The sequence below is a fragment of the Tyto alba genome, unplaced genomic scaffold (assembly GCF_018691265.1).
Source record: "Tyto alba isolate M040663 unplaced genomic scaffold, T.alba_DEE_v4.0 Super-Scaffold_1000006, whole genome shotgun sequence".
Lineage (NCBI taxonomy): Eukaryota > Metazoa > Chordata > Aves > Strigiformes > Tytonidae > Tyto > Tyto alba.
Genome location: NW_024881272.1, coordinates 27,816,403 through 27,837,822, shown reverse-complemented (window position 1 = coordinate 27,837,822; position 21,420 = coordinate 27,816,403). Strand labels below are relative to the sequence as shown.

The following is a 21,420-nucleotide window of genomic DNA, read 5'->3' as shown; positions in this document are numbered from 1 at the left end:
GGTTGGGTGCTGGGCCTCACCAGAATTAAGATACAGCAAGCAAACGCAAAAATAATAGGACAGAAAGGGGAAAAAAGAAAGATACTAATATCCATGTGACTCTGTGATCTCTGGTTCTGCAGGGGCCAAGTTCCTCAGCGTGTATAGAATTGGCTTTTGCAAGTGAAGTTTTACATGCACTTAGCAAAATCAATTTGCTGATTACAAAAAATCATCATTTTGCTTTAAATCAAAATATGCCTGATAATTCTTCAGGCTTCCTGTTACTCCTTATTATACGTTTATTTGTAAAAGAAATATTTTTGTTTATAAATTAATATTTACAACGCTTCTGCTGTCCTAGTGTACTACAGGAAGCTGCCCACTTGTTCAGAATTAGAAGTCTTTTTAATTGTGATTCCTAAATGATAAACTAGTTCTGTCCTTAGAGTGGACAGTGGGACTGCCTTTTTTCTTGTGAGTCTGAGATGTTCCAAAGCAAAAGGTCCTTTTGTTGCTGACTTCCTTCTACATCAGCAGTATGACAGAAAGTCATCTTTCAGTCACAGAGGTAATGTTTTCATGTCAGTATGGTAAAAACATGAAAATGAAGACAAAGACTTTATAAGTTCCTGCTTTTGAAGACTGGCTTTTGAAAAATTAACCTTGGATGTATTTAAAGAAGTACTTTTAATTAACCCTTTAATCTCATAGTTAATGTGCTTTATGTGCTAAAGGACTTATATTAATACTCCAGGAGCTTCTTATATGAGAACAAAGAATTCTTTCTAAGATTAGATTTTGGTATAAAATGACCTTGCTGTGGATTCACTGACAGCATGTACTATTAGAAATACAATACAGTATATAACAAAAGTAGTGGGTTTTGTTGTTATTTTTAATTGAAAAGGTTTGATACCTCTTTGGAATCTTATATAAATAGAGGTAAAGTGGCATCTCTCTTTAGAAATCTAGCAAGACTAATTTTGAATAGAAATAGTGCTGCTAAATGTGTGTGTATGTCACTGCTTTTGAAGGCTCAAAAGCAACATTTGAACTATATAATTGACCAAGGTCACTTCATGTCCATGAGAAACAATAACACAGCTCAACAATCACTATATTGTGATTTAGATAGTGATTGCTTTCAAAATACTGATTTGTTTTCTGGTATTGTGAAATAACTTATAAGAAGATTTTGTTGATTTTAAGAATCTACATGTTCCTTTTTAGATATTTTTTTCTTTTTGGAAAACTGTGGTCGTATGATACACAGACCCAGAGAGAAGAAATTTGGAGATACAGTCAAATACAAGAAAATTTAATTTTAATACACTTTATTAGAATCCTAAATCAAACTTAACTGGGCATCTTGATAGGCTAGAAACTTATGGATATCAAAGAATTACTAGCAGAGCAGAAAAATTCAGTATCTCATGTGATTGACTTTGTCTATTAATATAGGAGCATCTCTGCAGACCATGCCTTTATATATCCCAAACCTCCCACTTAGCTCACTATCCAAGGTTTTGCAAATAGCTTATTGACTCAAATATGCTTCTGACTATACCCTGTATTTCAACCTATATATAGACATGAGTAATACGAGAGTAATTGGTGTTCTTGTCTTACAATTTCTTTCTTGATACAGAATAAACACTACAGAGATCAGAGAATCTCAGCTGAAGACCTACTGAAGGGTTAAGATTATGAGCATCCTCATTAGGAACAAACATATCTGTAAGATCAGGTTCTACCTGTTTGTCTTAGCAGTTGGATAGAGATCAGACTTGCAGTATGATGGAAAGACTCAGAAAGAGGAGCTGAGAACATGCCTATGAATTGTGAAGCCACACTCCTTCTTCCAGAAGCTCTGGGTTTCCTATTAGCCTAGCTAGAAGGAGCTCACTTGCCCCTATTTCATGGATGTAGTCCTCCTCCTCTCTCCATGTCTTATACTCTTCCACTCCACTCGGGGTTCTCTGGCTCCCATTAATTGCCTGCTAATATAGCTGCAATATAAAGATGTGTTTCTTCAGGATGTTTCAGTTGTAGTAATTCCCAGTTTTGACATTCATAAAGGCACTGGTTGTTATGAGACCCAGCTGACAGATATGCTTGTTGTTTGTTTTTGGTTTTTGTTTTTTTTTTGTTTTTTTTTTTTTTTTTCCTGCTGTAGTGGCAACATTTGGTTAAGAACAAATGGGACTTAATAGTAATTTTTCATAGGACTTTTGAAGTCATAGTTTGGTCTGGGTTTTGTGTGTTGAAGATAAAGGTGAAAAGTAACAGCAAAAGGAAAAGAGAAGGTATGAGATTTTGTTGGCATGGGGGAAAAGGGAAGATCTGAAATCCTTGGTTACAAAGGCTCTCCTTTGGTATCCTCTCTCTCTTTCATGAGGATGTGTGAAGGAGATGAATACTGAGCACATGCTGAGAAGGATCTACCTGGTATTGTGGGTTTTTTGATTGACCGTAGCACTTTAATTCTACCCATGTGGATACATAATATGTGAGAACCAGGATATGTTAGGGAGAATCAGAGAGGAAGTTCGGAGGTGTCTTTTACAATGTTGATTTGATGAAGTTTAAGTTTTCTGTTTAAACTCGTTGAAAGAGATGATACTGGTTTCATTTGTGCCCTGTCAGAAAGGGGAGTGACAGAGCAAAGTGGAACTACCTGGAGGGAGGTCAGACTTCGCCCTCCACTGAGAGCTGCTGATTGAGATGCTTTCAGATCACAGTGACATGGGTAGGAGAGCGAGGGTGCAGCAAGCAGGGGGGCTGGAGCGCCTGGAGACCGAGAAACTGTTGAGAAATAAAAGGAACAGATACAGGGTTGACTGTAGAGGTGACAGTATTTTCTTGAGCATTCAGTGGAGACTATCTAGAATTTGTTGCAATGTAGTAAGTTCACCGAGTAGGAAACTAAAGACAATTGTGGAAACAGTGTCTGCTTGCAAGGACACAGTGGGCAGGGGTGATCTGTTTTGATTTTTATTCCTTCTTAGTCATTTTGAGTTTTATTTGTTTAAAAGCCAATTAATCAAGTTTATTATATAGTAAAAAAACCCTGCTTTTTGTTTAAAAGCTTTATTGGCTTTTTGGAGTGCTCACTTATAAGAAAAAGATCTAGGCAGTTCAATTTCAATAATACATCTGACTCAGATTCCCATCCCAATCATCTTAAATCTCTTTTCTTTCTTTAATCACTTGCATGCCCTGGTCACAGTTTCCAGGCTTGGTTTGATTGTATAGTAGTTTGCAATTTGCAGTTTTTAGATACCCATATGTCTGATAGAGAAGGCAAATTACATTTCTTTTGTGACTCAAGCACAGGTGGCTGTATCCAAGAAGACACTCATTTGTGTCCTCACTACCTTTTAACTGACTCAAGAAGTTTACTGTCAGTGAACTAAAGTGTGTGACTGTATGAGGATGAAGAAAATGCATGGCTCTCTTTTCGTCAAACTAATGCTCTTCAGTCTTGCTTAGCAGACCAGTTTTCATATGGATCCTAAGTATGTGCAACTGAATTACGTATGATCATTTTATAATTAACGTAACCTGAAGTTTTGGGAACATAAAACAGACATGTAACCACACATGCCCTCCAACCAAGCCATTACTTTGAAAATAGTTTGGTGTTTATGTGGCTAGAGATATGACTTCAACAGCTTCATTCTGCAGAGAAAATATAGTTAGAAAACAAAAGCTCATAAAGGAAAGTTGCACATTTTTAATGTACATAGCAATGTATTTGAAGGTACAAATATATCCAAATATTTACACATATATGTATGCTTTATGGATATAAATTTGTTCATTCATGAAAATTCCTGTTTGTATGGATGTAGCCATTTTACAAATAGCTCTCAGCTGATTAATATTTAAAATTAGCATTTAAGGCTAATGTAATACATTGAATTGTAAAAAGTACATCTGTTCTAGAATACATATTTTCATTGCTGATTACCTCTTTATAGCAGCCTTCCCTTCGACTGCCTACCTTACCCTCTCCTTGCCCTCCATGTTCCCCGTGTGTTAGGCATCATTTGCTGATGAAATCCTCACTTTGTATTACCATGTGGAGTAAAATAATATGTTGATGGCTTGGATTCCTGTCGATATTCTGATGATCCCCGAGCAGAGAGAGTGATGTGCTGTCACTCTTGCCGTAACTGTCCAAGGTTGAGAATTTATTACATCTTTCAAAATATCTTTTTACTTTAATCTGAAAATGAAAATAGGTTGAATAAAATCCAGTTTAAGTTTGAACTGGGCTGCAGACTCACTTATGTATATAAAATTAAAGTTGGTTTCCTAATGAGTTTTATCTGTTAGTACAGTTTTTGTTGTTGCTGTATGACAATTATCATATATGGAGATTTTTTCTCACTCTCATTTTTTTTTTTTTTCCTTTACTGCCACAGTTTGAAGTGAGAGCATTAAGTTAAATTAATTTGACTTTGGTTGGCAAATGGTAATAGTAGTACTTTAACAGCTGTTTGCTTTCCTGAATTGTCCTTGGTGCTGAAATTGCTTTTGTATCTAAACAGCAAAATGTGTTTATAGGGCTACGGAATATGGAGATAAATTTAGCCTGTCAAACAGATATTATTGGGGCTTTTTTTGTGCTGTGTTTCTGGGAGTGGATCCTGACTACAGTGCTTTAAATCCAAGTTGTGTGTGCCTTTGGACCTTATAGGTCTGTTCATGGAGCTTTTCTGTTTGATTTATGACCTTGCCTGTATGGACTTCTGATCAGATTTTATTCTCATTTAGTGCAAGAGGGGCTAATTATGAAAGTGACAAAGACTCTTTCATTGTGCTAAAGCTTTTTGAATGACAAAAAAGGGGCTTTAAATTAAAATGAACTTTAACAAGGCATTTTCACACTGAAGTGATACACACTCTACCACTGATAGAGTAATTCATTTTCAACCCTTTCTGATTCTATAAACACATTGTCTCACAAGATCAGTAATTTTTTACCTCTAAGGCTAATGAAGAGTGGATGGTAGACCAATGAATTATTTTTTTGCAGAACTGTTTTGACATTCTTAATTTTTCCTTAAATATCAAAGAAAGGACAAAGAGCTGTGATTTTATTGCATTAATATTAATAATCATTTATCTGCCAGAAAAACATTTAAATATCACTTGACATTTGCAGAGAAAGATTAATGTTTAATTTACTACAAACATAGAAATACTTTGAAATAAAAGGAAACGCTTCTGGATTTGGTGAAATGGTAAAAAACCCAACAAAATTAAGACAGACATTCAGATATAATAAAATATTCTAACCATAGCAGAAGACAAAAACATGTTGGTGCCATCTAAAATGTCAATATTTAAATTATCACTTCCAATTGAAAAATTAACATCATCTAGGTAGTTTTTTAATGTCTAATTTAAGCTTTAACTAAACAAAGATAAATGAGGGTAAGCAGTTTTCTGTTACATCAGTGTAAGAAGACCTGCTATAAATTCTATCAGTATTATGAAACCAAACCAACATAATGTAGTTCCTTGATACTCCATTGAAGTAAAGCTAGGATATAAACAGTATTGGCATTTTATAATTATTGGTAAGACCAGAAGTCAAGGAGGACTTTCAGAACAGGCTGGTGTCTGGAGGAAAGGAAAATATCAAGGCACAGGAGTCAGAAAATTATATAAGTGAAAATACAGTAACAAGTTCCATTACCTACAGAAGGATCAAAATGCCGTATAATGAAAGGAAAAGTACGGAAATCACCTTGTTCTACAAAAGCATGTCAGACTAGGAACTACAGCAGAGGAGTAGGTGAACAGTGAAGTTGTGTATCAGTCTCATCTGATGAAATGGCTAAAAATGTACCTAGGCTGCATGGAAGTCTATCTGTAAATTTTATTATGGAGATTATATTATAAAATTTCATTTCTAGTCAATGAAATAATGGGATTAATGTATTGAATGAGAATAACATCTCTAGCCCCCAAACTGTTTTTGTGCTAAACTGATAATGGCATAGAGAACCAAATTCAGTTTCCTAATAAACTAAAACAAGACTGTTTCTTCTCCAAAAACTATATATAAGTCACATATTATTCAGATCCAGTATTTGTACTGGAAGTGTACCCTTACCCTAGACCATTGCTCAAGGAAATTTTTGTATAAGATACAGAAGGAAAGTTTTAGCTATAAACCCAGTAATTTATTAGATAAGGAAGGTTCTTATTCAGTATCTATCTCAAAAAGCAAAATTCTTTTATAAGACAATACCTGGAGCCTTTCCATTAATACTCTCCTTTTTAATAAAAAAGAACAAATTTATTTTCAGCTGTGGTGACTTTGGAGAGGTCATGAAAATATAATTTAACTATAGATCTCCAGACTGATTGAGGTTTCCATCAATTAATTTTCCTCAAGTGGCAGTTTGTAGTCATACTATGGAAGGATTCCCCTGGAAAAATGGTGATTCTGTGTATCAGGCACCAAATTAGGCCAAGTGCAGAATTATAGTGTCACCATACAGTAATAAATCAACTGGAATATCCTCACTTGTAGAATGAAAGAACTGTTTTCCCTTTTGCACTACAAGAATTCTTAGGGTCTTTGAAAAATTATGACTAAATTGAGTAGGGCTACTGCAGTGTACGTAAGAATAAAGAATACTTCATTTTAAACATTTTTAACTGTTTGTGATGTGTTGCTTGCACACCTGGAACATCTAGGCAGCCGGGAAATATGAGAATGTTTTACATGAGAGGCAATACGTAGCAACAGATTCCAATGCTGTACATTGAGCATCAGGCCCTAACAAAGTAAATATTTAGAGATACACTTCTCCCTGCTACACTCCAATAATGGTACATCCCACTGTGATACAGTAGTTCATATTCCCTGATCTCCCTTGCTGATTGCTTCCGTAGTTAAGGCTGCAGACGTTATAATTTATTTATTAACTTATTAATTATTTATTTAGGATAGCACCCATTATATGCAAAGTGACTTCCAAACAGAAATTTCCCCAAATGCTTTTCCCTTAAGAGTTTTGCTTTGAAAGATGTGATACATACACAGTCATGAGGTATCCATTTTGATAGCATATACTTTGTTAAAGAAAGCTGAGTTTTAAAGCACCAATACAAAACCTCTTTGTATTCTGATTTTCCTTTAACAGAGGCTCACTGCCATGGATAAATAACTGCCCATCTGTCATTGGATCCCTTTGGGAAACTGATAAAGAGTGATCAGATAAATCAGTAGTCTACTGTTTTTCTGGGGATTTGGTGGTTTTGGTGTAGGGGGTGTGCAATGGACATTTTAGGGTGTGGGCCTCTTGATTTTTAAGCGTTCTTGACACTCTCTACTAAGTTGATGCATTGCTACTTTACTGCTGCCAGTTTCTGTATTTACACAATTTTGTGCCTTTTTTGGAGAATTTGTGCTGCAGTCTTGGGCTCTACTGATAATTTTGTAATTCATAAGAATCTCACAGATGCAGGAGAAGGAGTCAAGAGACTGACTCCATTTTATCCATCCTTGACAATTTCCTTACACAGTGAACATTGACATTTTATTCTTTACGGCTCCAGGTTTTTAGGTCCTTTAACTGAAAGCATCAGTATTTATTGATAAGGGCAATTTTGAAATAAGGCTCTTTGGCTGCAAGTGATTAAATATCAATCTAATTTGATCAAAACTATTGAATTCCTTCAGCAAGATTTTATTATATGATTTATTTATACATATGTAAGCCTGCTGTTTACACAGTTATATCTGTAGTATATTGGGATATTTGTTGCTTGTATATTATGCTATTTTGCTCATGGTGGTTTTTGAGCAATGATGATCACTAAATCTTTAGGATTACTTGTTGCTGTTTTTCGTTGTGCTCTAAACTGGGATCACTATTAAGACTACTCCTCTTAATGAACATAAAAAGAGAAAATATTACAATTCCAGTTGATTGTGTTGTCTTCCTAAATGGTATTGTTTGCTCTTCTGGGTTATCTTTAAAGGAAAGTTGCAGTGGGGTAGCTAGGTGGCCTTTGGGATTAACACATACTAAAACTTTAAAATTATTTATATTGTGAAATCTGTGATAGTGTCCTTACAGCACCAGGATCCTCAAAAATACTGCTCACTAAATTTTAATCCCTGTATTCCCCCCTCCCCCTCACCCAGACATCACTCAAACACCAGTGACCAAGAAAAGTATTTTTTCTGAAAGGAAAAACTAATCCTAAAACTATCCACTGGTGGCACTGTGCGGACCATTAAAATATGAGAATCTTTTTGTAACTGTTTTTAGTAAAAGAAAGTAAGTCACAACATCATCCCCCCAACTTCCTTGTCATTTATATTCAATTAATAAAACAAATTTAAGCTGGTTTATGCTTCTTTCCTTTTTCAATCAGTCCTTCTTTCTTAAAGATTTCCAATTCCCTTAATTTTCGGTGTGGAAAACAATTCTTTGGCTTGCTTAAAAATGACCTTGTACCTTTTTCACTTAATTTGGAGGCTAGTCTCACAACTTTCTTTTAATGTAATGATTCCGATTAGCTGCTGTGGGTGATAAATTCTGCTTCCTACTCTAATTCAGATGAAAGTTTTAATCTATAAAACTCCTGTGGGTGTTCTAGTCTAGGCCACACTGTTCATTAGTATTTCTGCAATTTAACTCAGTATGAAGGAATTATAGGTCTATTCATTACACTTGTTTGGGACCACTGAGAAACAGTAACTGTGATCCCAGATACTACAGGCAGACTTACCTTTGGAAATGGGGCTAGTGCACCTTATTTACATCACTTGTGAGTAAAAATACTGGAAAGAGTGAAACTCAGTCTGTGATGCTGAAAAGGTGTGCAAAATCAGATTGTGCTCTCATTGTTATGAACTAGAAGCAACACTGTTCAAATCAATATTGTTGTACCAAAAGATATAGGATAGTTGGGCAGGATAAGACCATTTATAAGTTTTGGGTTCAATGCTCTTCTCCATATTGTTACTGAATCATTTGGTAGTGAAACAAGCAAACAAATGGAGACCCATTACTCTTATCCACTCAAAAGATCAATAACATTTATTTTAATGATATATTCATAGATAAATAAGAAGTGTAAAAGCTAGAATTTTCATGTGATGTCAGTCACAATTAGATTTTATCACATCGTCTAATTACAATAAAAGCTCAATGAGAATCATTCAGCCTCTGTAAGTTATGCATTAACTTGTACAACTCAGTTTCCTCTTTACAGTGATGGGAGCTGGACTTCTACCAATTGCTGCTAACAGTTAGGATAGTCATTGTTTCTGTACAATCTTTTTCACAAAAAAGATTCACAAAAGCTACTGATTTACTGTCCTTTGGATGTCACTATTGATAAAAACTTAAAACATAATGGAAACACAGCAATTTCAACTTGCTTAATTGAGGAGGGAGGATAGAAGAGAGTACAAATACAAGTCTGAAGCATCCAGCTTTGCAAGCCATGTACTTTTGAAATGCTTTGCCTATTTGTTAGTCTTGGACATTCTTCAAAGGTGATTTGGATTTTAACTGAAAACTGAGTTATGAGCATTGCTGTTGTTTTAAGTGAAACGTCAGGTTCTTAGAAGAATACTGTATTGTTGGAGAGTATTGAGGTTTTTTTCCAAAACATTGAGTTAACTGTAGCAGTGTAGATAGGACTTTATATTGCAGAGCTTAAAATGTGCAATTTTAGTAATTTAAAGTATACTTTAATTTACAAGGTGTTGTATATGTGTTTTTTATGGCTTTTTCTTTTTATTCAAATCACATGCTTTGCAGATTCAGAAATCTTGATTTGACATATGCTTTGGGCAGGAGTCCAGGAAATGATGCAAAAACAGTCACAGGTTTTCAGACATCATTAGTATTTCATTATATTTTTGCCTATTTAGAAATCAAGTGTTCTTTAGAAGTTCTTTAGGACTTCTCATCAAACTATTTTTTATAAATTCTTTTCACAGACAAAGACCATAAAGCCAGTGGGAATTTACAACTGATATTCTTAGATGCACTCCTTACAGAAGATATCTAATCTTTCACTCAAGAGAAGTTTGTACAGATCTCAGTCCCTGTAGTTCCTGTTCCATATAGAATGTATCAATACAATTTTTTGCACTATGATCTCAGTGTGTTTTGTGATCTTTAAGGATGAATTTCACTGAGGGTATTCCATATTCTACATATCACCTTATTTTGTGAAAAATAGAATCACATGAAAATATAGATGAATACTGTTTGGCTATCTTGGACTTGATCCCAGGTTCAACTGGTGAAAGTGATGTATATTCCAATCTGTTCCTTGGTTGTTTTTCTTTAAAGAATTTGTGTAGATTGAAATGCAGCTGCAAGTGTATTAGTGATTTTTCTATTGCTTACTTGTCAAGATTTTTATTGTGTGGATGAAAAATAGTATTTCAAAACCTGGCAGCATATTGACAAAAACAGAAGAGCACTTTGTGCAATTCTCTTTTGAAAACTGCCTCTTTTAGAGATAGAGATTGCCTCAGCAACTTCCATTCATATGTATCTTGATCAATAGATTTATTGATAGCTTTTAGCTGAGATTTAATTCTTTTTTCTCCTCAGTTCACCATGGTGCTCACTTTTCTGAATTAAGAAACTAGTGATTAGACTCCTATAAGCAAGGCATACAATATGCAAGTGCTCTAGGTGTAAAAAGGAGGCATTTGACCTTTTGTTGCTAATCTGTGACAGGTGCAGGCTATTTTCTTCCAAATGGTGTTAATTTTCATGTGCAAATCCACCCCCTGAAACCTGCATTCTATATATCCACCACAGGGGAATTGGTGGTCATCATGAGTACTGTAATGGACAGCTGAGAGGGATAATCACTGATATTTCAGCACATTCATACTTACGACTCAGTCGCTTTTAGCGCACTTCTGTTTTCACTGCTTATTATGGAGGCTGAAGTTAGTTATTCATTGCTGGACAAAAAAAGTGTCTGAGAAAGTTCATGTGCAGGGAACAGCACATTGTTACAAATTAGTTTCCTTTACCATTTCTGGCAAACTCATTACAAAGTAATCGCGCCCTGCGCTGAAGTGCACTTCCTCTGGGACCAATAACTGTAAATAAGCAGGGCTGCAAGCTGGCTGATAAGTTGTTGTTCTGAAGATAACAGTCCTTTTTAGCAGAGTGTTTGACCTTTTTCTTTATATTGCCTCAGGCTTGTCTAAGACCCTCAAGGTCTATTTTTCATCTTAAAATTCTCTGTAGGAAAGCACAATGTGTGGTTTAAGAAGATTTTAGGATTGCTTAACATATCTGTATTTTCTTTTCTAGCATTTTTATGATAATTGTTAGAATGCTTAGTAAGTTTAGCTAGCATTTTCTTAAGCAGGTTTTCTTTCTTTGTGTAAAGTACACTTTTTATTGATGCAGGAAGCAATATATGTTAATATTTTATGAGGGCTAAGTGTATGTTGCATGATTAATAAAATAGTAACATTTTTTTTTTCTGACTTTTAAAGAAACTTGAAACATGATATTGACCTCTTTAACTATTCACATTTTGAGAGAATTGCACTAAACATTACTCTGTAAAGCAATTTAAGCAAATATAATTAAGAATTTCAGCTTGAATGATTAAAGAAAGTATGTGTCTTCTTTTCTCAGTATGCTAAGAGTATTGAACGGAACTGTGACTGAAAATTGAGCATGTCTTAAAAACAAACCCCAAGGCTAAGAGCAAGTCAGTTTATAGACATCTGAGAATTTGATTTGTTCGCATCTTCCCATCAGTTAAAAAAGATCTGTGCCAGTATTTCTGTAAAGTAAAATAATAATAGAAAAAAAGACCAGCAACTAATTTCAGAGTGCATAAGTGCATAGAAGAAAAAATCCATAATGTTTTGTAAAGTGCTGGCTACTCTAATAAATTGTTTATTTTACTTTTAAGATATACTCAGAAAGCCATTTGACAACCAGACATGCACCAAAACTGTAAAAAAAAAAATTAAACAGGAAATGTCTTAGAATGCCAATAACTTCAGATCTTACTGCTCATAATGTTGGGCTTTTTTCCCCCTTGCAGATCACATTACTTGATCAGTTCATTAATTTCGCATGTACCTTAAATAGGTTTTTTAGTATCTTATGTTTTATAACGTTAACCCCCAAATATAATGCAAATCACATATTATGGAGTGATGACGCTTTAAAAATTGTACAATTTTATAGATACAACTTCTGTATTTGTTGAATTGAGTGGTGATGATTTCATGCGGGCATGAATCCAATGTAAAGTAAAGCAAAGCTGATGTTTTAGTTGTGTGAGATTTTTTTCTTTGATTTTGAAAGAACATACTTAACCAATATGGTTATGAACAGACTCTCTTACTGATATCACAGATTACCAGACTAGCAATGTGCACAGAATGAAAACTGCACTGGAAGGGTCTCACAGTAGTTGTATTGAGACTGAAAACTATTAGTAGGTATATTACAAAAAATTGGTGCTGTCTGGATTTCTCTTAAATTTATCATAATTTCAGCATAGAAACTGTCCACCTCAGGTATTGCAAAGCAGAGTGGATGTATTGCGTAACTGCACAGTTTCGTGTGACACAGGAGAACCTTGCTGTCTGACCATTCATTAACCATTTCTCTCTTCCTATACATTTAACAGAAAAAGAAAAGACAAATTTTAAGGAACTTTATAGAGCTATTAATAAATTAAAGCACTTTAGAAGTTGTTGCACTTAAGAATAAAGTGTTTCGTTTCAGTGTTAAAATATTAGAATGGTATAATGTCTAAGTGGAATAGTATAATCAATGTTTTAATTTCTGTTTCATAGTTTCTAATGCACTTCACTATGTTACCTGTGGTCTTGGAATATAATTCTTACCCATTAGAATAAATCTATTTCCCAAGATTACAGCAGTGTGAAGGCAGTATGTAAAATTGTTAACTTTGTTTATGAGATTAATGTTGGGAAGTTTATATCCTTTCTTGGACACCAAAAAATGTTTTTCAGTTTTCTACAAAGCATTTCTTAAAACGAGGAAGTGTTTTGTACTTACAGTTCTAGGCTTCTTTGTACCAAAACTGCCATCTTGTTTAATGACATTTCTATGTGGGTTGAAATTAGGCTGACAGATTGTGAGCAAAGGCTGTGATATTGCAGACAATAGTCTATTGAGCATGAGGAACTTGTTGAATTGGTTACCGAAGGCATTAGTGTTTGGTCCAGCCTATTTAGCATCTGGAAGACAGAGAAGAAATAGTGTGCTAATGAAATGTACAAATGATACTAAACTGCAAATGGCTGCAGGTGACTATGGCAGCTGACGTGTACTATGAAGGAGCCTAGTAAGAGACAGTTCTGTAGGCAAAAATGATTAAAGTGAGATACAATTCACAAAAGGAAGAAATACTGCATTGAGAGGGAGGTGAGTATTCAAATCAGGTATTACAGATAAAGAGAGAAAACTGTGTTGGAAGTCTCAGAGAATCGTGCATGCAATGATTAAATTGTTAAAGGTTCTGCTGCATTTGAGATGGGTATCTAGGTTTTCCAGAGCAGACTGGCTTGGAGTGGTTCCAGCATACCAGCTCTTCACCATCAGTGATTTCACTGACATTGGTGCAATTCTCCAGTGTTTAGGGATCCTATGGACTCCGTAAAGTAGTTCTGAGTGGAGCATGTGTCTCCCATACAATTCAGATTAGTCTGATGTTGAAAAAGAAGCTGAAATGTGCAACATGTCAGAAACCAAAGTCTCATTTTGTTCTTAGTTACTCATTTTATCTTTTAGTTTCCTATGCCTTGCAGTACAACTTTTCAATGATCTTTGATCTTAAAATATAAATTTAATTGCTTCTGTGTCCTTTGGAAGTAATTGAACCTAAATTTGTACTGCTGGTCTTTGCTGCAGATAACTTAATCCATATCTGGAATTGCTGGCATCACTGAGAGGCATGTATACCTAGTAGTTTATAAGATGGACCTAGTCTACAGTTTGTGTTCATCCAGTCTGCTGCCTTAGTGTTTGAGGATCCCCCAGCATTACGTGCACAACTCAGGTTGAGGTGGCTCTGGACACCCATGCATTAAGATTTGTCTAGGGAGAGCTTCCACTGTGACCTGTGAGGCAGCTGGAATCCAACCTATGCAGCTGAACAGCTTGGACCACCTAAATTCTGAAATACATGAGAAGTATTATTTTCTCAACAATGTCATATGTTCATGACATTTAATGAAAAAACCAGTAAACCAAGGTCCTTTAATTAAAGGTATTATGATGCAATAGCTTAATTTTACCACTCTTACTACTTTGGATAATAATCTGTAGGAAATAATAGTTTACATTAAGATTCAAGTTCTGTTGTGAATAGCAGTGATAGATTTGACTCCTGTGGCAGAAAGTGCACTTAGATGAGTAAGGTATTTAACCTAAAGTCAGGCAGATGTGGTGGGCTGACCTTGGCCAGCTGCTAATTGCCTACCCAGCTGCTCTCTCACTCGCCCTCCTCAACAGGACGAGGGGAGAAAATAAGATGAAAAAGCTCATGGGTTGAGATGAGGATAGGAAGATCACTCACCAGTTGCCATCACAGTCAAAGCAGTCTTCAGCAGGAGAAAAATAATTTATTGCCAGTTACAATAAGTTTGGCTAGTAAGAAAGAAAGAGAAATTGAACCAACAGTTTCCCCCCACCCTTCCCTGTTTCTGAGGATCAGCTGCAGTCCTCCCCCACCGAGCGGCATGGCGGGTCGTGGGGCTGTGGTCAGTCCATAGCAGCTCCTCTCTGCCACTCCTCCCTCTGCACATTGGTCCCCTGCTCCAGCCTGGGCCCTTCCCACAGGCCGTGGTTCCTGTCACGACAGCCTGCTCCAGCGTGGGTCCTCGACGGGCCACCTGTCCTTCAGGAAGCATCCACCTGCTCCAGCCTCTCCCCGCAGGACACAGGGGAGTCTCTGCCACCCAGAGCACCCCTTCCCTCCTCCTCCTCCTCGAACCCTGGTTCACCTCAGACTCCCTCACGCCTCACAGCCTGTGTGGCACTTTTGTCCTTCCTTAAACCAATTTTCTCTGAGGAGCCACGGCCTTTGCTGAGGGGCCGGCCTGTGCCCTGCGGTGGGGCCAGTGCAGAACCGTTTGGAACCGGCCATGACCAGCACGGGGCAGCCCGGCCTCTCCTCAGAGCCCCCAGCCCTGCGGCCCCCACTGCCGGCGCCTGGGCACGGACACCCGATGCAGCAGATGACACTATTTATATTTGGCTAAGGTATTCTAGCTGTACAATATTGCTGTTTTGTGGTGTTGAGGTTTTTTTTTTTTGTTTTGTTTTGTTTTTTTTTTTTTTTTTTCCCAAATATTTCATATGCCAAATGTATCCTTCAGGCAAGTATTTAGGAACAGATTGTTAGCATGAAGCGGTTTTCTGCAGAGGGAGTCAGTGAAGAGAATTTTCTTCTGAGAAGAATGTGGGTAGGAAAGTAGAAGATAACATTAAAAATAGGGAAGATTAAAAATGTTCAGTTAGTAAAGCCAGAAACGACTTAGGATAAGGAAGAAACCCTGCAAATACATTGATGAACAGAGTTGAAAATGTTTTTTTTCTCTTGCTGCTTTTCCACCCCAGAACAGCAGATCAGCCAAATTTTGCTACTTGTGCTCATACTAAGTAGCGTGTCACCAATGAACAGTCACACTGACTGAAATGGGATTTGCTGAGGAGGGAATTGTTTAGCTCAAATAGCATTATAAATAACTATTTAAACCCAACAGTATATATCCTACCCCAAAAATATATATATCAACTCAAAAATGTATCTGAAACCCTAAACCCAGGTCATCTTACAGTGCTATTTTTTTTTAATAAGTATAATTTTGCATTTGAGCTAAAGCATGGCCTTACCTTACAAGATCTGATGAGGTAGGTTTAGGATTGGATCAGGAAAATGTAAAGTCTTATTTTTGTAGCGTATAAATGAAATGGACAGTCTAAACCCTGTCTTTAGAAATCTTGGCAAACTTCAAAGGAAAAATGGCAATTTAGCAATTTAAAAGCACTTAGCAAGTTTTCCCAGTGCTGAACTTAATTCCTATAGCTGGTGTGGTTGCTTGCTGAATAATGCCATAGGGGACAATGTAGCTCTGACTATACTTCAAAATATTATTCCATGAAATTCAGCAGGAAATAGCTGAGGTTAAATCTTAAAGCCTCACTTGTGTCTTTGAAAGGAGGTGTTAGTGGCTGCAAATGGTAAAGGGAAAGTATTAAAATAGCTAACAGAGGAGATGAAGGCTGGCCTGTCTGTGGGGAGAGGGGGATGCTCAGAGCACCAGCCAGAGGGACCAGGTGGAAATCCGGGGACTTTTTGATCTTAGGGATGCTTGAACATGAGCAGCAAATGGAAAGAAAGAAATCCATACAGGTGGGGACTAAAAGACGTGCAGAGACATGATCAGAAAAGTGTCAAAAAAAAAAAAAAAAAAAAGCAAACAATTAAAAGGATGTTAGGACACTTAACTGGAATACTCAGATAAGAGAAAACAAAAAGTAAATTTGATTGGATAATAAAAATCCATGTTATCTTCTTTTTGGTGTATTCATATGCATGTACCTTACTGGTATCTATTTTATATTGTGACTATGGTTAAGTCTTTTAAAAATAATTCTGAACTGTTGTAAGGCTTATTACACTTACATATTTTAACCAACAGAGGTAGTTGTTTTTAAAACTTTTCTCAGTGTAGTTCCTGGAGTTTATCAGCCATTCATTAAAATGCATTCTTTTTCATATGTTCGTGGTAGGTAACCTTGGACGTGTGGACCACATCACGGAGTTTGAGTATGACCTCTTCATTAGACCAGATACCTGTAACCCACGCTTCCGAGTTTGGTTCAACTTCACTGTTGAAAATGTAAAAGAGTCACAGGTAAATGATGCTAAATTAGATAGTGTGATAGCTTTAAAATTTTCTTACTCCAGAATATATTTTTTAAACAAAAAAGATGACATCCAGGTTTTGTAACTAAAAATTTGCTACAGAACATATTAGAATTTGAATTTCTCTGAATTTTTATAAGTAAAAGCAGGTATCAGCATGACTGCATATCACCATGTTTTTCAGCTATCCAAGACAGGAAGTTGTTACAAAGACAGTGTAACATTTGCCATCTAACAGGAGTTATAATAGTAATTGCTGCTATGTATTTGTTCATATATACAAATCAAATATATCTGTTAATATATAAAAGAGAAGTCCATTATAGCTGTTTAAATATTATTACTCAAGCCTTCATTTAATACATGTAGAACAATGATGCTGTGTTGTAAACAGGCATTACTCTAGTGACTTGTAGTAGATGAGTTGCCTGCCAATGTGCCCCTTGTGAAAGAGGAAGTTTAAATGTGAAACAACTTGATAGGCAACTGTTTCACCTACTTTGAAATAATGTTTCTTTGCAGTAAAATGCCGCATGAGAAAGAAACTTTCCACTTGCCTTAAACTAAGCCAGAAAAAAAACCCCAAAAAACAAAAGAAAAAGTTATGTACTAACTTTCACATTGATAAAACAAAAAAGTTTTAATTCCACTTTTAACACGTACCTTGCATTCTATTCTGGTGTTCTGTCTTAGTTTACCATAATCAGACTGTCATTTTCACTTAATGGAAACCCCCCCATATTTAGTAAGAGAAAAAAATGCAGAAGCTCAATATTTGTACTCCTATGAGACTAATATCTTAATATCCACTAGTGTACCATTCCTGTTACAACTAGAAATCATGAAATTGTTTATCTGTCTTCCTGGAGTCCGATACTTTATCAGACAGACCCTTTCCCCTGCTGTGCCTTACTCAACTATGATCAAATTATATAGTTATGAGATGAATGAGAATCTGTCTGAAGGAGGCAAAGAGATCTGGTAGAAAGATACAATATATATCTAGTGCTTACAGGATATTTGTTTTCATGGTTGTCTACATGAAGGAGAATGGTTTCACTACTAAGTTTGACTTGTGAGGTCTGTTTTTATAATGTGTGTTCCTATAATCTTTTTTCATCTCTCCAATTTCCGTTAAAATGAGACCTGCATGAACGTAATCTAGTCTGGAACCTTTTTTAGGTCTTTGTACTAGCGGGCATGGGCAGTATTAGTCATTGCAGCTCAGCTATATTAAATGAATGTTAGAAATTGCTACATCAAACATACTGTGTAATCTCGTTTGTGCATTTTGATTATTTTCTTTTATGTTTTACTAGGAAATAATAACAAGGAAACCTATACCATTCAGTATTGCTTAGAAATATTGCACTAAGACACAAGTAACTTTGATCACTTTATGTGTAAAAGTAGATATTTTAATAACTTTATATAAATAATTACCTGTATAATATTATATTTATTTTTGATGTATAATATAAGTGATGTGGGAGCAAGGCAGATCTATGCATTTATATATACTAGGTCTGGTTTCGGCCATTTAGATGTGAACTCAAAAGGAGTAACTACTTTTATTAGTTTTATATATTGTATATATTACATTACCTTATTGTTGTTCCTCTTCCTTCGACTTCAAATTCTTAAACAACTTTATTTACTTAGATTTTAATATATGTTGAAGATTTTCTTCTCAATATAAGAATATCTCCAATTTTGCTTGACATTTCACACTAAAGCCTTTACTCACAAAGAAATTTATTTCAAATGTATCATGAGAGGACAAGAAACGTCCTTCCATTATCTGAATTAGAAATCATCCATTCTGTTTTTTTGCTGTTGTATCAGACCAGTCACAAACACCCAAGAGTGTACAAATAGATAAAAAAATGGACAAAAAAAGACACAGTGTAAAAACAACAGCCATACAAATACTAGGAACACATTATTGTACTGTATGTATTTCTGATTTAGGATCAGATACTAGATTGTAGTGCAATTTTTACAATATGTTTAGTGCAGTATTTTGTGTTATCAAGCTAGTGGTAAATGAAAAGAAAGACCTATTAGACTTTCCTGCCAGTCGCACCATCCATGCATTATTGTTGTGTAGAGAACAGGCTTTTTACATTCCAGTTTTAATTTTTTTAAGCCATGGAGCTTCAACTTCTTATGTCTCAAAACTGTTCTATAGAGTCATCTCACTTACGGTGTTGCTTGATTTTTAGCCTAAAGCTTTCCTTTATTTAATCCCACTATTCCCAGCTGCAATTCTGTTTAGTAATAGTTCCTCTTGATACAAATAAATCCTCATCATCCTTGGCTAACATTTATATTTCTGTAAATTATAACATTCCTCATCATTTGTGTCTCAACCTAGCTATCATGTTTGGTTCTTTCAGCCCTATATCCAATAGAGTACTTTACCTTTCAGTGTTTAAGTATTTTTCCTCTTCGGGGTCTTTGGACTTTCATCATAAGTGAATCTTTCTAGCCCTTTGATAATTAGCCTAGCTTCCCAGGGAAACCAAAGCTTATATGATCACACTATCTACTTGCTAGACTAGATTTTTGTGTGTCTGCTGATCTTTCTCCTCTCCTTTCTCCCTCAGTAGCTTCTTAACTGTTGGCCAGTTTCAACACCAGTGGACAGGAATTCCTGTAAGTGTTGGGAAAGTAGGCTGCCAGGTGAGCTAGAGACTCATCTGTGTTCCCACTGGCAGAAAGGCTATAGTATGCGATAATTTCTTATTAAACATCAGAAAATCCACAGGGGAGATGCATAGGAGAAAGTACTCCTTGGGATTTGCATTTCTAAGATACCAGATAATCCAACCATGAAATCCAGATCCATAGCACTCTGTAGTTTTGCTTCTTGCAGAGTTTCTTGTTTTTTTTTTTTTTTTTTCTTGTTTTTTTTTTTTTTTTTGTTGTTGTTGTTTTTGTTTTTTTTTTTTTGTTTGTTTGTTTTGTTTTGTTTTGTTTTTATTATTATTCCTCTTACAATTCCTTCAATATTTTCTTTATAGTGTGGAACAAATTTAATGGACAATTCTGAGTGCACTAACATCCCAGTTTACAGGGAAGGGACTCTAGTCCCTTTGCTCTGTTACTTAGTATAGACAGCTGAAAATTGCAGCAGCCTTTTGTTGCTGTATCACTATGGAAACTCATGCCTAATTTGTTGTTTGCTATCATACATAAGTCTTTTTCAGAATGATTGCTTCCTTCCTTCTGTTATGTATGTCTTAGGTTACTGTTGTGCTTCAGTAACAAGGGCAGGTAATAGAGCTAAGTTCTGTAGCATAGCAATGAGAGCCCTAATCTTCTCAGAATTATTTTTAGAATTTTATGATAAACTATTTTTTTTTTTATGTTCACTTTCCTATGTTACAATAGGACCAGTTGACTTTTTTTTTTTTTTTTTAACTTGGAAGTTGGTAAATTAGCTTCTTCCTCCTTATGATTTGGATTTCTACATCAGACATTTTATGTCATCAGATTTATTTTATACGTTTTTAGCAAGGAAAAGATCAAAAGAAATAGCTAATGGCTTATATTTATGGGAAAAAAGAGCCATCATGTAAGATACCTGTCAGATGTAAAATTTGGTCAATTGGTCTCCTTATATGCTTTCTGACTTGCAAGTCAGTTTGTCTGATAAGATCTGAGCTGTGGATTTTTTTGTCGTTTGTTCAATGAATTCAATTAACACCAATATTGGTGAAAAACAAAAAGAAACTGGTATATTATATTTAAGGACTATAATCATGGAATGATTTCACTTACAATAACCATGAAAGGGGAGAATGAAGGAAATAGGATTTGCTGTGGAACACATGGTCTCATGGGCAAAACCTCCAATTTCTCTAATTATATACATGTCACAGGCTGCTGTCTATTTCTGGATAATGTTCTTTATTGGGCAGGATTTGTTTCCTGTTCAGTTCAACCATGGCCCTTATAACACCAACTACAGCTTTGCTAAATTCCTATTCTGTGGAAGCGGAAATTGGATGAACAAACGTCATCTCCAAATTGCATTTCAAGTATTTTAAAGACAGTGCTTCAGGTGCATGATTACTTCTGAGCTAGAATGTCTTTAAAGGTGTTAGTAGTAACAGTGGTTCATTTGAGATTTGGGGAAGAAAAAGAAATGTGTGTTCATGTGATAAATTATAAAAATATGCTAGTATACCATTATTGGAGGATTTTATGGGTGAAAAGAATGATTATTTCTCTTGGGGGCCATAGTCAGAAATTCTGCTCAAGTAGTTGACTCTCACTGTTCCAGATGCTGTAGCCACACTAGAAGATGATCTCTGTCCTGTAAAATCTACTTTTGAGGAATTTGAGAAGAGATGAGTTGAATACAACAAAATGATAAGGATTAAAAATATCTGTGAGGTTTTTAATTACTCTAACAAACAGCAACCATATTATACCAATAAGTAATGCATATCTAGGCTGCATGATATATTCTGTACGTGT

At 35.5% G+C, this 21,420-nt stretch overlaps 1 protein-coding gene across 5 annotated transcripts in view; it reads left to right on the top strand.

The window, feature by feature from the left end:
• Positions 1-21,420, top strand: part of BEND5 (BEN domain containing 5) — a 960,999-nt gene that overhangs the window by 33,294 nt on the left and 906,285 nt on the right. For 4 of the 5 annotated variants that reach the window (XM_042805572.1, XM_032997234.1, XM_032997233.1 and 1 more), the window contains exon 3: positions 16,797-16,921. The exons of the other annotated variant lie outside the window; for it this stretch is intronic. In XM_042805572.1, the coding sequence (XP_042661506.1) occupies positions 16,797-16,921 (125 nt within the window). The remainder of the gene's footprint in view (positions 1-16,796; positions 16,922-21,420) is intronic. 5 annotated transcript variants of the gene reach the window in all.